Source organism: Cervus elaphus, chromosome 19 (genome assembly GCF_910594005.1).
Source record: "Cervus elaphus chromosome 19, mCerEla1.1, whole genome shotgun sequence".
Classification (NCBI taxonomy): Eukaryota; Metazoa; Chordata; class Mammalia; order Artiodactyla; family Cervidae; genus Cervus; species Cervus elaphus.
Window position 1 is genome coordinate 75,046,270 of NC_057833.1, and position 18,187 is coordinate 75,064,456.

Here is an 18,187-nt window from a genome sequence, read left to right on the forward strand (position 1 = left end):
TAATGAAACGCTTCCAAAGGCACCTCCCTCCTTGCCCCTCTCCAGCATAGCTTTGTGCTCCAGCCGCCCCCTCGCCACCTCCCACTTGAGGGTCATTCTAGAAGTCAAGAATGATAGAAGAGGGCTTTTCTACCTTTGTTGCAGGAAGTCTTGTCAACCAACATTATAGGATATAAAGACAACTGTGTTTCTTGCATACTTGACCTCAAGCTCTGAGGTTCAGACCAATCTTGTTGTCCCATGTAGACCCCAACAGGTAGTCCAGCGAGGAGGAGGTGGTGGTCTGCCTCCTTCATCACTCAGGCCATGAGACCCAGAAGCCTCACCCCACAGAGGGTGAACCCAGACGTCTTGGGGACCACCCCAAAGAAGTGGCGACTATGTAAATCCTATGTTTGACTTATGACATTTTTATTCACCATCACGATTAGGAACGTCAGTTTGGCACTGGTGTATTCAGGAAAGAACAAAGGTATTGGGGTCGGGCAGCATGTCTCAGCATGACTGCGCTCTCCCTCTGAGCACTCTGAGGGCTATATCTTCTTCTTAGGCAAGGATGGGGTGAGAGGACACAGCTGGGTGCCCCCTCCATTGACTGCCTGGACCAGCTTGTTCGAAGTCAGAGCACCCTTGGATGCACCCTCCCTGGAGGCTTTGCTGTGCCTGGGTTGGGTGTCCTCTCTGGTTTCTCTCTCCTGATAATCAAGGCAGGACCCACCCCCTCCATTTACAGAGCCCGCCTCCCCGCTCCACTTGATCAAAATGGAGAAAAAGAGAAACGGAGTGAGCCCTGCACCAAGGGGATGTCACAAAGCCTTCCACCCTGGCCTCTGTATAAACAGCCCAACGTGCTTGGGAGGACTGGGGGTGATGGGCTGAAGGGTGGCCTCTGGGAGGACTGGGGGTGATGGGCTGAAAGGTGGCCCCTGAGAAGTGCACGCCTTGATCCCTGGGCCCGTGACTGTGTCACATGGTACAGTGAAGGGGACTTTGCTGGTGGAATTAAGTTAAGGGTCTTGAGATGGGGAGATATTCCTGATTATTGGGTGGGCTCGGTGTAATCTGAGGGTATTCACAAAAGGGAGATAGGAGAGTCAGCAGCAGAGGTGACATGACTGTGTAAGGGGAGGAGCAGGGGGATCTGAAGGGGGCACCACCGCTGCCTTTGAAGATGGAGGAAGGTGCCAGGGGCCAGGAGTGTGGGCACCTCTGAAGGCCAGAGAAACAGATAATCAGACTCTCCCTCAGGGCTGTGGAAGAAGAGCACTCCTCTGGCCCATTTCAGAACTGCCGGCCTGTAGGGCTGCAACAGAATAAACGTGTGTGTGTGTTTCAGACTTGTGTCTCTAATCACCACCGTGGGCTTACTCGTTACAGCAGCAGCAGGTCACTGATACCTGGTCTGTGGACACCAAGCTCGGTTCCTGGTTTTGATCTGGTAGGTGGTTTCCTTGCTCCATTTTTATTCAATATTTTACCTCCTTCAGCCTGTGTGGAAACAGCCCAAGAGTGTTTGAAACAGAAAAAGGAAATTGACAAAAACATATAAAGTGGAATTTTCCCTGGGGTGGGCTTGGGGTGGGTCTTTAACTCCTGGAACCAGAGTCATGGGTCCTCATCCCCTGCCAACTGGCACGGCCGATGCACAGGGTACAAGATGGCATCCCCACAGCCCAGCTCGCAGGGCGGCGGTTGGCAGATGGCCAACACTCTGGTGTCTGAAAGTGCGTTTTGTGCTTCTACGAATCACCTTGGGGAGACTAGCATCCCTTCAAGATAACAGTGTCTCACGGCCTCTGCGGAGTCCCTCCTCTCCAGTGTGAGTCATGCAAACACAGAACTGGCCTCAGTTGCCCTGGATCCAGTTCCTCCAGTTAAATGCGGAGTTGGAGCCATGAGTCAGCGTCTTCACGGGCGGGTTCACCAACTCCCATTTGCCTTCTTCTTTGTTTTCTTCGCAGAAGCACATACCCAGAGACGGGATCTGGAGCAGAGTTAAATCAGTTATTAATATTCCATACCAGGTCGATCGATTTTAGACTTGTTCTCAAGCCAGCAGCCTTGAAGCCTGGCGTGATACATCCATGCTGGCACTGTGACCCTGAACTTGGCACTGACATCCAACACAGCGGCCCCCAGGGGGACTCCCCGCCCCTTCCACGGCAGTGGGAAGTGTCTGCAGACCTCACTGTCTGTCATAACTGGGGTGCCATGGCATCTCAGGGTGAGGGAGGGCTGTATTTTTTCCTGGCAGTGCAGGGAGGGGCTCAGAGACCCAACGGCTTTGCACAGCAAAGAGAGGTGCTGTCTGGGCCAGGCCGGGCCATGGGTCTGCTCTTCTGCAGCCCCCAGGCCACTCTGGGGCTCAGAGACACCTTGCTGCCCACATCTGTGGCAAACAAGCTGTGGCCAGCCATGGTGCCGTGACCAGGTCAGGGACTTATCGCTCATCACAGGTGTTGTCTGCACTGCTGCACTCCCAGCCTCAAGGTTGTTGGTCAATCAACTGATTAACTTGCTGAAAAGGACAAGGGCAGAGGGCAAGTCTGTCCCTGAGTAGGTCTCTGGGGCAGGGAATGGGGAGGGCTGAGTCCTGAGTTTGCCTGCCTCCTTCATCTCGCCAATGCGGCTCGTCATCTCTGCTTTGCTGGGTGATGCTCCACAGGTTGGTCCACCTGTTATTCTTCTCTACACATCCAGGACCCACTTGATTTTTCAGTATGTGTTGAGGGCAGGAGGAGAAGGGGACGGCAGCTGATGAGATGGTTGTATGGCATCACCGACTCAATGGACAAGCATCTGAGCAAACTCCCAGAGATAGTGAAGGGCAGGGAAGCCTGGTGTGCTGCAGGCCATGGGGTCTAGAGAGTTCATGACTGAACAACAACAGATGACCCCAGCCCAGCACCAGGTGCTCTGACAGCTTCGACAAGCTCCTATGTTTCGTGGCTTGATGACTCCAAAGGCTAGAGGGAGGGGCTGCTTTCTCTCTGTCTGCAGCCTCCCCCCTCACCCACCCCATCCCCGGAGCAAGCCAGGCCAAAAACTGCTCTTTCTCTTCTTTCTTAATTAGCTCAACCACCACACCTACCCTCTCCAAATGGACCGTGTGCTCGACTACTACAGTGGTAAGGAATTATCATATGACCTGATTATAAAAGTCCTCTGTCTTGTTTTTTATATTAACTTGACAGCAAATGGCCAAAGCTGCCATGATGATAAAGATGACAAACATCCTCTGACAATCCCTTGCCTGCAGCTACCCTCTGCACAAGAGCCAGTGGACACCTTCTCAGGGGACAAGGGGGGTGGTCCCTGCTGCCCTGGATTGTTCAGGACATTTGTCTCTGTTCTGAGAAGGGGATGTGGGGACCCACATCCTCAGGCTGCCTGCTTCCATGGCCCCAAGAGAAAAGAGGGGGCGCTTACCTTTCTCACAAGCTGGGCGAAGTCCGCGCAGTCCCGGGGCGGCAGCCCGAGCAGCGGGCGGGTGCAGGTGTCCAGGGCCGAGCCATGGCCCACGACCAGGATGACGCCTGTTGTGGAAGGAAAGCACCCCGAGTCAGAGCAGGCACGGAGGATGCCCCTTATCAGACGGTGGCCCCAAAGTGGCTGGGTGGAATAAACTTGTGGTGCCCCGAGGCCTTGGCAACCCCGGATGGAGGTAGGTGTGGTTGGTAACAGGTTAATAACACTGGCAACTGGCCTCTGGTTTGCGTGTAAGGTCTTCTGAGCCCGTCACATCCTCACTCGGGGCCGGCGCAGACATATCTGCCCTCGAGCTTCAGGAACGGGACAGTGCCAAGCTCTGAGCTGTGTCGTCCAGGCCTGTGAACTTGAGCTTGATCAGCTGGTCATCACAATGGACCACGGAGGACTCTCACTTTATGGAAGGACCTCCAGAGTCCAGGGCAATGTGTACGGGCAGCCAAGGCTGGGATGATGCCAGGCTGGGGAGTTAGACCTGCTGCCGAGTCAGGGAGACCCTGGGGCTGTACCCACTGCACCGCCTGAGGAGGAAACTGGAACCTGAGCTTCCTTGGAAAGTCCTGGCCCACAGAGTGGTCCATTCGGGTTGCCCTAACGTGACTGTAAGGACTTCCCAGGTGGCATAGTGGTAAAGAACCCACCTGCAATGCAGGACACTAGAGGCGAGGGTTCAATCCCCGGGTTGGGAAGATCCCCTGGAGGAAGGCATGGCAGCCCACTGCAGTGTTCTTGCCTGGAGTATCCCACGGACAGAGGAGCCTGGCGGGCTACAGTCCATGGGGTTGCAACCACACCATGACTTTGAAGGCCACATCTCTTGCATCTCCTGCACGGCAGGCGGGCTCTTTACCACTGAGTCACAGATGAAGCCCGTAACATTCCTGCTCTTCCAGACGTGTCCGCCCCTTTCCTCTAATAACATTCAAGTCCCTTGAGGGTAGATTATGCGTCTTCTTCACTGACATTTTCCCATGATGTTCTATTTGATGCCTGACACATGGCTGATGTTCACACTTGCTAACTTAAATCTTATAGGATTAGCTTTTCATGTTTCACCATGGACATTTTCACATATACCCCCAAAGGCAGGTCTGATGAATCCCCGTGTTCTCATCAGGGAGCTCCAACAGTTGGTTGATGTTCTGCCCATCTGGTATCATCTGTCTGTTACCTGACATCCTTCCCTGTGAGGTATTTTTATTTTATTTTTACTGAAGTATAGTTGATGTACAATATTATATAAGGCATACAATATAGTGATTTGCAATTTTAACAGCTACACTCCATTCATAGCTACTGTAAAATATTGGCTATTTTCCCCATGTTGTACAATAGATCCTTGTAGCTGATTTTATACCTAGCAGTTTGTATCTCTTACTCCCCTCTTCCATCTTCCCCCTCCCTACTTCCCTCTCCCCACTGGTTCATTCTCCCACCACTCATTCATTCCCTATATCTATGCGTCTGCTTCTTTTTGTGTTATATTCACTAGTTTGTTGTATTTTTAGATTCCACATACAAGTGCAGTGTTTGTCTTTCTCTGTCTGACTTATTTCACTTACCATAATGCCCTCCAAGTCCATCCATGTTGTTACAAATGTCAAAATTTCCTTTTTATGGCTGAGTGGTATTCCATTGTACCTATGTACCACATCTCAATTTGTTGATTGGATGATGGACACTTAATGCATTTTTTAAAGTGTAGCCCAAATATCACGCTACTTTGTAGGATGTACCACAGTTTGCATCTCCAAATGAGAACTTCTCATTTTTTACACAACTGCTATGCCATTACCCCACTAACTAAATTAACAGTGCTTCTTAATTATTTCCGTATTCAGCTTCCATATTTAAATTTCTCTAATAGACTCAGCCATCAACTTAAACAGATGTTTTGTTTGAATTGTCATTTAGACATGACCCAACATTTGATAGTTTGGTTCTTAGCTTCTTCTTTTGCTTCCTGGGAAATGGGCATGGGTGGTCTGTGTTGACCCTACTATCCTGGGTCCCATCGGTTCCAGAATCAGGGGCCCCAGGGTGGGGTGGTGGTGGGGGGCGTGAGTCTCTACAGAGGCAGTGGTGTAGCACTCTGGAGGTGGGGAAATTGGATGAGGGAGGTCGGGGCACACCTAGGTTCAAAATCAGCCATTTCCAACTCAGAGGTGGGAGACCCCGATCCCCGGGGCTGTGGTACCAAGGTCGCTGGGGCACTTACCGTCCTGTGGGCAGGTGCTGACGATCTGTTCCATGCTCACTGCACACCTGTGCACGTAATCATCATAGCCCTCGGCCGGCAGGAGAGAGGCGAGGGGGAAGGCCGGCCTGGAGGAGGAGAGTGGAGCTGCCATTCTGACCCATGTGTCAACAGAAGGAGCGAGATGGCTTTGCCTCTAGCTAGGGCTCATGGTTAGCAGTGAGCCTCCAGTTCTGTGCCCCAAAGTAGCAAAGGGCTGGTGCTGGGGGCTACAGCCTGCATTGTCACTGAGCAACAGGCCCACAGGCTTGTGATGGCAGAGCCGGCGATGGGCGGTTCTCCCTGACCCTCATCTCAGTGGGCCTGACCTGTAGGTTTCACGTCCAATCTTGTGGACTCAGTTAAGTCAGTACCCCTCACCCCCTGTATCTGACCACTCTGGATACCTGAGCAAACTCGGCTCCCCCTCCACCCCTAGACGTGTCTGTCCCCCTGCCTGTCTGCAGTAAGGATAGTTTAAGGTCTGCAAGAATCACCCTATTCTTATATGAACTGCCCACCCCACCCTTCTCCTGGTTGAAAAATCCCCACAGGGCCTTGTATTTGGAGAGAAGTCCAATCTCTCTCCTTCTGCTATGCTCCACTGTGGTGGTCCCTCGTGAATAACACCTTCTTCATCATCTTTAACAAAAAGGAGGAAGCCTAGTTGCAGACATGGTGAGGTGGCTCACCTGTAATCCAGGCTGACATTGAAATCCGCCTCCTTCATCTCTTCCAGGGTCATGAGGGTAGGGGTGGTTTTGCCGGCCTCCCACTTGGTCCATTCAAAGATGCCAGGTTCCACTCTTATCTTAACTTTTTTCTCCAGCTTTAACTCTGAATTCAACAGAACACAAGTGTTTATCATCTTCAGGGTTTATTTTGGCTTTCTGTAAATAAGTCTCTTCCTAGGTCTAAATCAACCCTTTGGGGGGAAAAACGTGATTTTATTTCACTTGGTGAATATTGTCCTGTGATGACGCACAGTCATGCTAGTTCTCAGACAAAAGCCACAGCACAGTTGGAGGCAATAGGATGACCCTCTGTCCATCAGGAAGGACCAGAGTCTCCTGGGATCTGGAAGACACCAGCAGCCCCCCGGTGCTCGTCCTATCCTTGCATGGGCCCCACTGCACGTGGCACTGGGCTCATCCTCAGGTTAAGAAGGAGCGCACCCATGAGGACTTGGCCGGTCCACTGATCCTCGGAAAAGACGAACAACCGTGGAGCCTGTCAGTCACACAGAAGCATCATCCTGGTAAACACTTAGCCCAGACCGAGCCAAAGCAGTGGGTGGATGGGAGTCACCTTCCAGAACATTCTAACTCTATCAACTCACCCTTCCCTAGGATTTTTTTTTTTTAATGAGAAAAAAACAAAAAGCTCCACTTTCTATTGTAAATTAGAAAACTGGAAATGGAACTCATGATCTGTTTTGCCAAAAATAGTACATATTTTTGCTATAGAAAAACACATTCCATAAACTGACCTTTTTTTTTATACCTTCGTAACTCCTCCTCCAATGACATCCTTTCCACCACACCCCCACCCACACCGGCCAAGTTTATCCAGTCTGTCGTTCCCAGCAGTTGCAACCCTCTCCAAGCTCAGTGCCAACCTCTCTCTTCTCTGTGTCCAGCCAACCCTCCTTTCTCTGCAGCTTCCTCCCTCTTGTATCTGACTCCAGCCTTCCTATTGCCTCCCAGGATTTCAATCCATGGAGCCCACTCTTTTCTTCAAATCCTTCACCTTCCCCAGCCTCTAACTCCCTGCTTTGGCAGTTTAAAATCTCAGCTCCGTCTCCTTGGCCCTCCCTTGTACAACCTCAGCATCTCTTGCCCTTTCCTGTTCCATCGTGTTCGCTTCTCAGACTTGTCCAGGGTGAGCCTGGCTCCTCCCTGCCCACACCTGCCCCAACCCGGCTGATGGGTCTTGACATCAGGCCATGCCCACGGTCTCACATGGTCATCCTGTATGTCCCCATTTCCGTCCAAGTCCCCTTCCTGATTGGCATGTCCCAACTTCAGTGTCTCCTGCCTTATGCTCACCTGGTGACCTGACTTTCTATGTCTCTGAGAACATGGAGGCAAGCCCCCCTGCTCACTCCTGCCCCCATGTCCACACACTCTGCTCTTGGTTCCATCACTGCCATGCTCCTAGGGTGACCCAGGTCTCATGCCCTCTTCCCCATATGGGGTGGAGGTGGAACTGGGGTCTCCAGGGCAGCTGCCCCTCTGGCAGGGACTTGCTTCTTCCAGTAGGTGGATACCCTACGGAAGGGTCTGCTGCTGGCTTCCTGACACACAACAGGCTTTGACAGCGCTGGACAGCTCCCACGAGCCCCTCCCCTTGCTCCAGGGAGGCCTGCAGTCCAGACTTTTTTAAAAAAAAGTATGTATTTTAATTGAAGGCTAATTACTTTACAATATTGTAGTGGTTTTTGCCATACATTGATATGAATCAGCCATGGGTGTACATGTGTTCTCCATCCTGAATCCCCTCCTCCCACCTCCCTCCCCATCCCATCCCTCAGGGTCGTCGTCCCAGTGCACCAGCCCTGAGCACCCTGTCTCATGCATTGAACCTGGACTGGCGATCTGTTTCACGTGTGATAATATACATGTTTCAATGCTGTTCTCTCAGATCATCCCACCCTCGCCTTTTCCCACAGAGTCCAAAAGACTGTTCTATATATCTGTGTTTCTTTTGCTGTCTCGCATATAGGATTATCGTTACCATCTTCCTAAATTCCACATATATGCATTAATATACTGTATTGGTATTTTCCTTTCTGGCTTACTTCACTCTGTATAGTAGGCTCCAGTTTCATCTACCTCATTAGAACTGATTCAAATGTACTTTAGAAGGGACCAGAGCAGTTCCCAGTTCTCCGGGAAGAACCTCACCCTCAGGTTTTTTAAAAAACGCATGCATAAGTTGGTCAAAGGCAAATAAAAATCTTGACCTTCCAGAAATGCTAACAGGCTCAGTGCCTCCTCACAGTTCTCAGGGGCTGGTTCGCAACTGTCTTGTAAATTTAGACGGTCATTCACAGCCATCCACTCTCTTTGCACCTCTGCTCACTGCCCTCTCCCCCCAGAGAAGAACCATGAGGTCACGGCCACGTGAGAAGGTCGCTGCAGTTCTCACTGACCTCCCAGGATATGTTTGGCCGTCTGCACACAGCGGAGGGCGGGGGAGCTGAAGACCGAGGTGATCCTGATGCCGCTGTCCAGCAGAGCTTCCCCTGGAAAACAGCAGTGGGAAATGTGCCCTCTTCATCACTGTAGCTGCCCGAGGGGGCAACTCCGGGGGGCAGCTTACTACCTGTGGCAGGAGGGCTCTTATGTAGCTCCAAGATTCCCACCCCCAAGTGTATGCACCCCATACAATTGTGTGTGATGAGTGGGTGGAAACTGTGATTAAGGTCAGCTAGCATGCCCCCAGGGAGGAGCCTGTTTTAGTGTGTTCCTCCAGTTAACCAGTGCGTGACTTGGGAAGCCCATGAACCTTCCCGATTCTAGATTTGAGTTTCTTAACTCATAGAATGCAGACCAGATGAGCTCAATGGCCTCTTCTCTTCCACAAGGTCAATCATGTGGAACCAGAACCTCAGACAAAACAAAAGCCCAAAGGGACAGATTTTGAAATAAAATCAAAGACAGGATGTATCTTTCAATTTTTAAAATGACATCCTTAGTGTATACAGTGGTCACTGATTTTTTTTTTTTTTTCCTTTTCTTTCTTGTTCTTTTTATCTCTTTCATTCCTCCTGACTTCCCCACCAACCCATTCCTGGGTCAAGTCTCTGAGCTTCCACTTACTTGTTGTGTGATCTTGGGTTGCTATGTGATCTTGGGCAACATACTTAACCTCGCTGGGCCCCAGTTTCTTCATCAGCAGAGTGAGGATAATGCTATTACTGCCCTCAAAGCACATGGCAAGGGCTCAGCACAAGTGAGTGATACTCACTGCTATAATCATTGTTACTCTTCTCTCGGTTGTTGCTGTTTAATCGCTAAGTTGTGTCTGACTCTTGCAACCCCATGGACTGTAGCCCACCAGGTTCCTCTGTCCATGGGATTCTCCAGGCAAGAATGCTGGAGTGGGTTGCCATTTCCTTCTCTAAGGGATCTTCCCAATCCAGGGATAGAGCCCTTCATTTCCTGCCTTTGCAGGCAGATTCTTTACCACCGAGCTACCTGGGAAGCCCCATTCCTCCTAGGTTGAGCCTCAAACATACCTGCCATTCTGGACTGGAAAATTCCACAAGAAGATAGTGGTGGATCATTTTCAAAGTCTTTGATACCGCGGCTCCGTTTGGGCAGGCTGCGAGGGAAGTTCAGGTCTGGCCGGTAGTATTTTCCTACAGCATAAATAAGCACCAGTTGTTCAATTCCATCAAGATGGTTCATACCTGTCCCACTAAATGCTTAAGATCAAGAACCACATTTGAAGCACAGTAATTAAACTGTTGTCAACAGCGTTTTTTCTTGAACGCACCCTGCGATGTAGATTGAATTTCAGGAGGAAATTCTGCTCTACCCAGCACACATTTCCTCAAACTCAGAAAACCTGTGTTTCATCTGCAGGCACCACCAGACTGTCTTCATCCTCTGAAAACCCCTCCCAAGGATACACTCGTGCAATTGCCCTGATTAAGAACAAGCATCTCCATGACTGACTTAGCTTAACTCAATAAGAATCTCAAATTGGCATTAATTAATTAGATGCAACTCAACCCATCTCCTTGGCTTTAAGGTGTCACATTGCCTGTGGGCCAGAATACAGATGGCAGGAGTGGGTCCTGCATTGTGTGTTGTTAGTCAATTGCTTCAGGCTGGAGAATTTCATGGACAGAGGAGCCTGGTGGGCCACAGTCCATGGGGTCGCAGAGAGTCCGACATGACTGAGTGACTTCATGTTCACTTTCACTTTTCAGGGGGGAGTGGACCTCAGAGGGATTCACTGGGACTGCCCCGCCCCCACCCCAATACATTCAGAGGCTCAGAGCACTTTGGTTCACCTTGAGTTTGACCTTGAACTCTACGCTTGGACGGTCTGGTGCACATCTTGGCACCACCAGTGACTAGTTGCGTGATTAGAGGCAGCTGACTGACTCCCCTTATCTGTAAAACACGGGTGACGATATAGTTGTTTGAATGAGTCAGTAAGGAGATGCCTGGAGCCCAGGGCCTGGCTCAGAGTAAACAGTCAGTAGGGTTAGGCCTGACCTCATCCTCAGATTATCAGTGATCCCCACAGAGGACTCTGTAACACACCAAGCCCTCACATCCTCTCACATGTCCCCCAGACGTCCTGGCCACAACAGATTCTAGCAGCCAAACTCCTCTCCCAAGACCTGCTCTATGAATGTCATGTGGCCGGTCAGTCACTTGTGCCTGAACACACCAGACCAGCCTTCCAACAGTTCACCAATCAGAGAGAGGTATGGCTGTTTTCCATGCCTTGTTTTTTTAGGTTCCATGAAAGGTTTTTTAGAAGCCGCCTCCCCAGAATTTCCATTGACAGAGACTTTGTTGGACCTGGAAGCCTTAAAGGCTTTTCTTAAATGCCAAAGTGTTAGCTGAGTCTGCATGGAAGGTGGTATTTGTTTTCCATTCAAAGAGAAGGCCCATCACTTTTATCATATTCTCAAGAGCATCTATGACTCCCCAGATGTGAACCTATTCTTTTGAGGTCTTCTGTCCTCACTGATGCTTCATCTGTGGTCACTTTGTGAGGTAGAGGGCAGAGCTCCAAAGAAGCCAAGGATCTGGGAGGAGGTTAGGTTCTGATGGGAATTCAGTCTGAGTAAAGAATGGTGCCCCAGGGCTCTGACTGAGAATATTGAGACGTAATCTGTGTTAGCTCTAATTCCTCCGTTTGGATCCTGCCAGGACTGTACTTACCATCGGGTGTTGTACACTGCTGCAGCCAGGACTTCCCAAAGATCTGGTCCACCCGCTCCCCATGGCGTACCACCAGGATGCTTCTCCTCACTATCGTGGCCTGGGATGGGGGGAGGAGAGGCACCTGAGGTTTAACACTGCGTTCTGAGGCTTGTTCCCGGCCCCCACTCCAAGGCATCCCTCCTGTCCTTGTTCAATAGCTATGCTGTGCTGTACTCAATTGCTTTAGTCGTGTTCGACTCTTTGCAACCCCGTGGATTGTAGCCTGCCAGGCTCCTCTGTCCATGGGATTCTCCAGGCAAGAATACTGGAGTGGGTAGCCTGTCCCTTCTCCAGGGTATCTTTCTGACTCAGGGATTGAACTTGGGTCTCCCACATTGCAGGCAGATTCTTTACCTTCTGAGCCACCAGGGAAACCATAATCTATAGTGTTAACATAATAGTATAAAATATACATTACACGATATAATAGATTATATATATGATACGTAGATAAGTACAGATCTTTTCTCAATTTGTGATGGGTTACCTTCCAATAAAACCATCATAAGTTGAAAATGTCCTAAGTCAGAAATGCATTTAATGTATCGGAACTGTTGAACATCTAGTTCAGCCCAGTCTACCTTAACCATGCTCAAACACCTACATTAGCTGACAGCTGGGCAAACTCATCTATCACAAAGCATATTCTATAATTGTGTTGAACATCTCCTGTGATTTGCTGGATACTGTACTGAAAGTGAAAAACGGAATGGCTGTGTAGGTGCAACACGGTTATCAGTGTATCAGTATTTCACCCTTGTGATCACGGGCTAGTGGGGCTGCTGCTGCCACTGGCAAGTATCAGAGAGAGGATTGGACTGCACATCACTAGTCTCGGAAAAGAGCAAAATTCAAGTATTTAAAATTCTACTGAACGCATTTGCTTTTATATCGTAAAGTCAAAAGATTGTAAGTTGAACCTTTAAGTTGGGGACCCTCTGTACCTAATGTATCTATCTATGCATCTTCTATGTATCTATTACCTGTCTATCTATCTATCATTTATCCATCCATCCATCCTAGTCTCCTCTGTTGCTGACACTTGTCTTCTTCTGAAGGGCCCTCCAGGACCACCCAGGCATTGGCATGTTAAAGATGGTTCTCTGCTTGGTGTCAGGGTATATGTTTAGCTCTGAGTAACCAGGGAAGAGGGGCTTCCCGGGTGGTGCTAGTGGTAAAGAACCCACCTGCCAATGCAGGAGATATAGAGAGACACAAGTTTGATCCCTGGGTTGGGAGGATCCCCTGGAGGAGGGCATAGCAACCCACATGGAGAATCCCAGGACAGAGGAAGCTGGCAGGCCACAGTCCATGGGGTCACAAAGAGTCCAACATGACTGAGCGACTGAACAGCAGTTCTGGAGCAGAATGGGAAATTCCACATCAGCACAGGCCCGTGGTCTCCTCTGACTTGCGCCGTCAGCATCCGGAGCACCTGTGCCTGATTCTGGGACACAAGGTGTCATCCACAGGTGCCCCACTTAGGGGGTCTCACTGGGGCTGAGGACAAGCGTGGAAAGATGAGTCACAGATGGCAGAGGATGGGGGGCAGGGCAGAGCGGATGGTGCTGCCACAGGAGGTGGGCTGGGGGGACTCCACGGAGGACGCAGGACTTGGTCATGCCTGGAGTCAAGGTCACCAGGGATGATGTTTGGGCTGAAATCACCGGGGCTGTTACAGCACCCACTTCAGGGGCTGAAAACAAGAGTAGCTCGTTCCCTTCCAGTTCTGAAGGCTCAAAATGAAGGTATCGCAGGGCCAGGTCCTCTCAGAGGCTCTAGGGGAGGGTCCTTCCTGCCTCTTTGAGCTCCCGGCAGCCCCAACATCCTTGGCATGTGGCCGCCTTGGTGTGTGGCTCCAGGTTCTGCCTCCTGGGCACATGGCTTCTCCCTGAGTGCTGTGTCTCCACTTCTACGCACATCACACCCCTGCTTTCGGTGATTCGGTTTAGAACCACAGGATAATCCAGAACAACCTCTCCACTGAGATCCTCATCTCAGCCCCACAGGCAGAGACACGTTTCCTTGTAACTTTCACAGGCGGCAGGAACTGAGACCTCACTTCTTTGGGGCTGTTGTTCAGCCCACTACATGATTGTTTTAGCACACCTATGGCCAGTTTTCCTTTCTCACAGCATGGATGAAGTGGTCTCAGACAGACCAGGGGAGGGTTCCGTCCACAGGACTGGTGGTCAGGGTCTCACCCACTAAACACCGGCACATTCACACAGAGGCTGAGCCCAAGGCTGAGCTTTTCCACCTAGCTCCTCTCCTTGTTCAATCTGAAAAGAGGGGGCTCAGCCTCAGGGAGCCCCCAGCCCTGGTCCAGGCCAGTTCTTCCCCTCCCCAGTGAGACTGAGGCAGGCAAGGGGTGGCGCCCATCTGTGACTGCCTGGGGCCGGCAGGCCTCTGGCTCCCAGTCCGTGGCTCCGCTTCCCAGGTCATTGTCCCCCTGAGGACCCGGCTAGAGGTCACCATGATGCCCTCACACTGTTTTGGTGTCCCCTGCCCTGTGTTCAACTCTTGTCTGACCTAGAGGCATCCTCTGGGATCTGGTGGGTTCTTGGGGCAGAAGTCAGCTGGCCGAGTTAGGGAGAGAGCATGGCAAACTGGGAGGGCTGGGTCTCTACCCCGTCCCCACCACGTGTCCTGGCCCCGTGAGTGAGCTTTGGTCACGAGCACCGAGCTTTGGACAAGAGCTGTATGTGGACACTGTGGACCCTGTATGTGTCCTATGGACACTGGACAGATTCACAGCCATGTGTACGTGTGTATGTGTGTGTGTGTGTATGTGTATATGTGTGTATGTGTATATGTGTATGTGTATATGTGTGTATAGTGTGTATATGTGTATGTATATATATGTGTATATGTGTGTAGTGTGTGCATATATGTATATATATGTGTGTAGTGTGTACATGTGTATGTGTGTATGTGTGTGTATGTGTATATGTGAGTGTGTGTGTGTATTTGTGTGTGTAGTGTGTGTGTATGTGTATATGTGTGTGTATGAGTATATGTATGTGTATATGTGTGTGTATGTGTGTGTGTATATGTGTGTGTATATGTGAGTGTGTGTATGTGTATATGTGTGTGTATAGTGTGTTTGTGTATATGTATGTGTGTGTATGTGTATATGTGTGTATATTTGTGTGTGTAGTGTGTGTGTGTGTGTGTGTGTGTGTGTGTATGTGTGTGTATATGTGAGTGTGTGTATGTGTATATGTGTATGTGTGTGGGGGTCACCCTCTTTCCCGGGGTGGATGGAGCAGACGGACCCGGTAGCAGAAGGATGGGCCCTTTGCTGGTCCACCCGGGCCTGAGCTCCGGGAAGCAGTGTCTGAGTGAAAGCTGCTCCTGGGAGGCCGAGTCTCCCCGGAGCTGACCCAGGGCACGGCTGCGTGGCTTGTTTGACATCAAGGGCCCTGTCACCTGTAGGGACTGCAGGCTGCTGAGGCTCCTGGACGAGGATGGCGGGTTGGGCTCCCCGTTTCGTCTGCTGCTGGCCTCACCGTCCTTTCTGGAGCTCATGTCAGGGGCTACACTGAAGGTGTACGTCCTGTGGGAGAGGAAAGGGATGTCATGTCACGTGGACGCTGGGAGGTACCTGGTCGTCTCCTGATTGAGAACGCAGGAGACCACATGTGTGGGTGGGGCCAATTTGAGGGTGAAACAAAACAATGGTTCAGAACAGCTCTGTGCCCAAACGCATGGCATCTCCAGAGGAATGGTGGTGGTTTATCTCCATCACCACCTGTTATGGACTGAACTGTGTGTCCCCAAATGTCTAGTCATGACACTCAGGACTTCCAATTGGGACTCTATCTGGAGGCAGGGCCTTTGAAGAGCAGATGAAGTTAAAATGAGGTCACCAGGGTGGGTGCTCATTCAACATGCCCAGGTCCTTCTGAGAAGAGATCAGGGCACACAGAGGAGACGACCATCTATGCACCCAGGAGAGAGGCCTTGGGAGCTTGAGCTTGGACTTCCAGCCTCCAGGACTGTGAGAGAAGGGACACCTGTTTAAGCTGCCCCATCTGTGCTACCTTGTTACTGGGCAACCAGGGCATCATCCTCTTAGATTCACCTTCCGAAGGCATGAAGATGCTCATGGTGGGGATGCAGGGCTAAGGAAGCAGAACAGACACATTGGTGCCATGGAAACACACAGAAAATGCACCCATGCATGAGTGGGCAGGTGGGCAAACACAGTACCCAAGCAGTTGCAGACAGAGTGGAGGCTGCTGCTTGTCCAGGGAATCAAGAAAGCTGCCCTGTGTGGGCAGTTGCTTGGGACCTCTGAGGACCACCAAGGGCAAAGATCACAGCACACAAGAGCTGTGAGAACTCCAGAAGGCCAGCGGGTGGTGATGCCGAAGTAGAGGACAGGGTAGGGGCCAGAGGAGGAGCGTGAAAGAGAAACTAAGAGCCAATGGTCATGGAAATCCTCCAACAACAAGAAATTGCCAGGTTCCCCCAGTGGAAACTCAGTTTATAAAGGGAAAGGTCATCTTTTAAAACTGTATGTAAGAATGATCTGGGCTTGCCAGGTGGCGCTAATGGTAAAGAACCTGCCTGCTAAAGTAGGAGATGCAAGAGACATGGGTTTGGTCCCTGGGTCAGGAAGATCCCCTGGAGGAGGGCAGGGCAATCCACTCCAGTATTCTTGCCTTGGAAATCCCATGGACAGAGGACCCTGGTGGGCTACAGAGTCAGACAAGACTGAAGCGACTTAGCGTGCACACACACAAGAATGATCCACAGTCATCTCTTGGTTCCCTTTCTTACTGGACCTGAACCTGGGTCCTGGTAATTGTGAGGGGAGAACTAGTTATACTGGAATATAACTATAGTTGAGTATAACTATATAACTAGTTATACTAGTTACACTCATGGGGACTGTAGGCTGCTTTATAGCATGTGGGCAAGTTTCAAACAGGGTCGAGCAAAAGACATAGACGTTCAGAGCAACGAAATGAATAGCAGCTGGAGAGGGAAACAGGATAAAAAGAGAACTTGTGCTTGATTTTGTTTTCAAGATGACAGCATCTTTGTCTGCTGGTGGGAGCCATTGGGGAGGGTCTCATGAGGACAGGTGATGCTGGTACAATGCCCTTGGAGGATGCAGGATGCCCAGGAGGTGTGGAATAAAACACTACAAATGGGCACCCTCAGCTAGGAGTTGGGACCGAGCATCACAGTGTGACGAGGGCAGAAGGGTGAGTGGCCCAGAGGCTGCAGGTGACCAGAGTGGGGGACATTCTCCCCAAGTTCACCTCTCATAGCGGACAGGAGTGAAGAATGCAGTAGGTGGCCCATGGACTAGATGAAAAAGTCAGACACAAAGCAACTGGTACACAGAGTGTCTGGGATTTATGGTGGGCGAGAAGGAGGCAGACAGTCCTCTCAAGTGATTGACCGGTGAGGGAGCATCGTCTTTATTACTATTTACTTTCTGTAAAGCATTATCACCTTGCTCTTTAAATTGTAGCTTTGTCTATGGTTTTAACATAGAGAAGGCTTACCATCTGAGCATTTAATAATCATCATTAAAGATGAAGGCTGCAGCCCAGGAGACAGCACCTCGGATAGCCCCGAGAGACTGCTCCAAAGAGGCAGTGCCGTACTTAGTCGTTCAGTGGTGTTGACTCTTTGTGACCCCACAGACTGCAGCATGCCAGGCTCCTCTGTCCATGGGATTCTTCAGGCAAGAATACTGGAGTGGGTTGCCATTTCCTCCTCCAGGGAATCTTACTGACTTAGGGATCGAACTTTTGCATCACGGGTGGCTTCTCACCGTCTGAGCCACTGGGGAAGCCCAAAAGATGGCTCTGTTACATCTCATTTAAGATATGTTCTATTGCTTCTCTGTTTTCAAACTCTACCCAGTCCAGAAATCAGAAATACCATCATTTAAACTGCCTTCTGTTTTTTTTTGCTTCCTATTTAAAAATAATTTTCATTTTCTGTTTAACTCAACTTAGTGTGTGCTATACGATCATACAGAATACCACCTATTTTATACTGATTTATTTTCCTATTTCTGATGCATCCATCAGATAGGAACCCCTAATTACCAGGTCTCCTGCTCTGCCATCTATTCTCTTTCCCTCATCAGTACCGTATTATAGATTTATAACATGCTTTTAATATCTGGTAAGGTAGATGTCTCTTCTCGTCACTTTTGTTTTCCAAAGTGTTCTCAGCTCTTCTCTCCTGTTTATTCCCCCAGATAAATTTTTCAAACATTCAGTGAAGTTCCAACAAATGACCCCATTGGGATTGCCCTAGAAGGTACTTCACTAAACCTGGAAATGACTCTGACAGGATTCAACTTGCTCCATCGTAAACCTGGTGTGTCCCTACTTATTCAGCCCATTCGTAAATGTTTTCCTTTCTCTCTGAGAGGCCCCAAGCCCTCCAGTTCTTGTAAGGCTGATGGCTCCCAGGCCTGCATCCTGAGACCCTTACCGGGTCCTGAGCTGGGAGTGGAGCCATTTCTTCTGCA

At 50.2% G+C, this 18,187-nt stretch overlaps 1 protein-coding gene across 3 annotated transcripts in view; it reads right to left on the bottom strand.

Moving 5' to 3' along the window:
- Positions 1 to 394: 394 nt before the first annotated feature.
- UBASH3A (ubiquitin associated and SH3 domain containing A) overlaps positions 395 to 18,187 on the bottom strand; it is a 37,480-nt gene continuing 19,687 nt past the window's right edge. The window contains exons 7-15 of one of the 3 annotated variants that reach the window (XR_006335397.1): positions 15,112 to 15,238; positions 11,638 to 11,737; positions 9,969 to 10,091; positions 8,880 to 8,972; positions 6,418 to 6,562; positions 5,708 to 5,814; positions 3,430 to 3,536; positions 1,398 to 1,984; positions 395 to 1,303 (exon numbers count right to left, since the gene is read on the bottom strand). Coding sequence is in view for 2 of the 3 variants with exons in the window: in XM_043875314.1 (XP_043731249.1) it covers positions 1,847 to 1,984; positions 3,430 to 3,536; positions 5,708 to 5,814; positions 6,418 to 6,562; positions 8,880 to 8,972; positions 9,969 to 10,091; positions 11,638 to 11,737; positions 15,112 to 15,238 (940 nt within the window). In the remaining variant the exon portion in view is untranslated. Of the gene's footprint in view, positions 1,985 to 3,429; positions 3,537 to 5,707; positions 5,815 to 6,417; positions 6,563 to 8,879; positions 8,973 to 9,968; positions 10,092 to 11,637; positions 11,738 to 15,111; positions 15,239 to 18,187 lie in introns of all 3 variants that reach the window. The other 2 variants (XM_043875314.1, XM_043875315.1) reach the window with 2 other exon arrangements.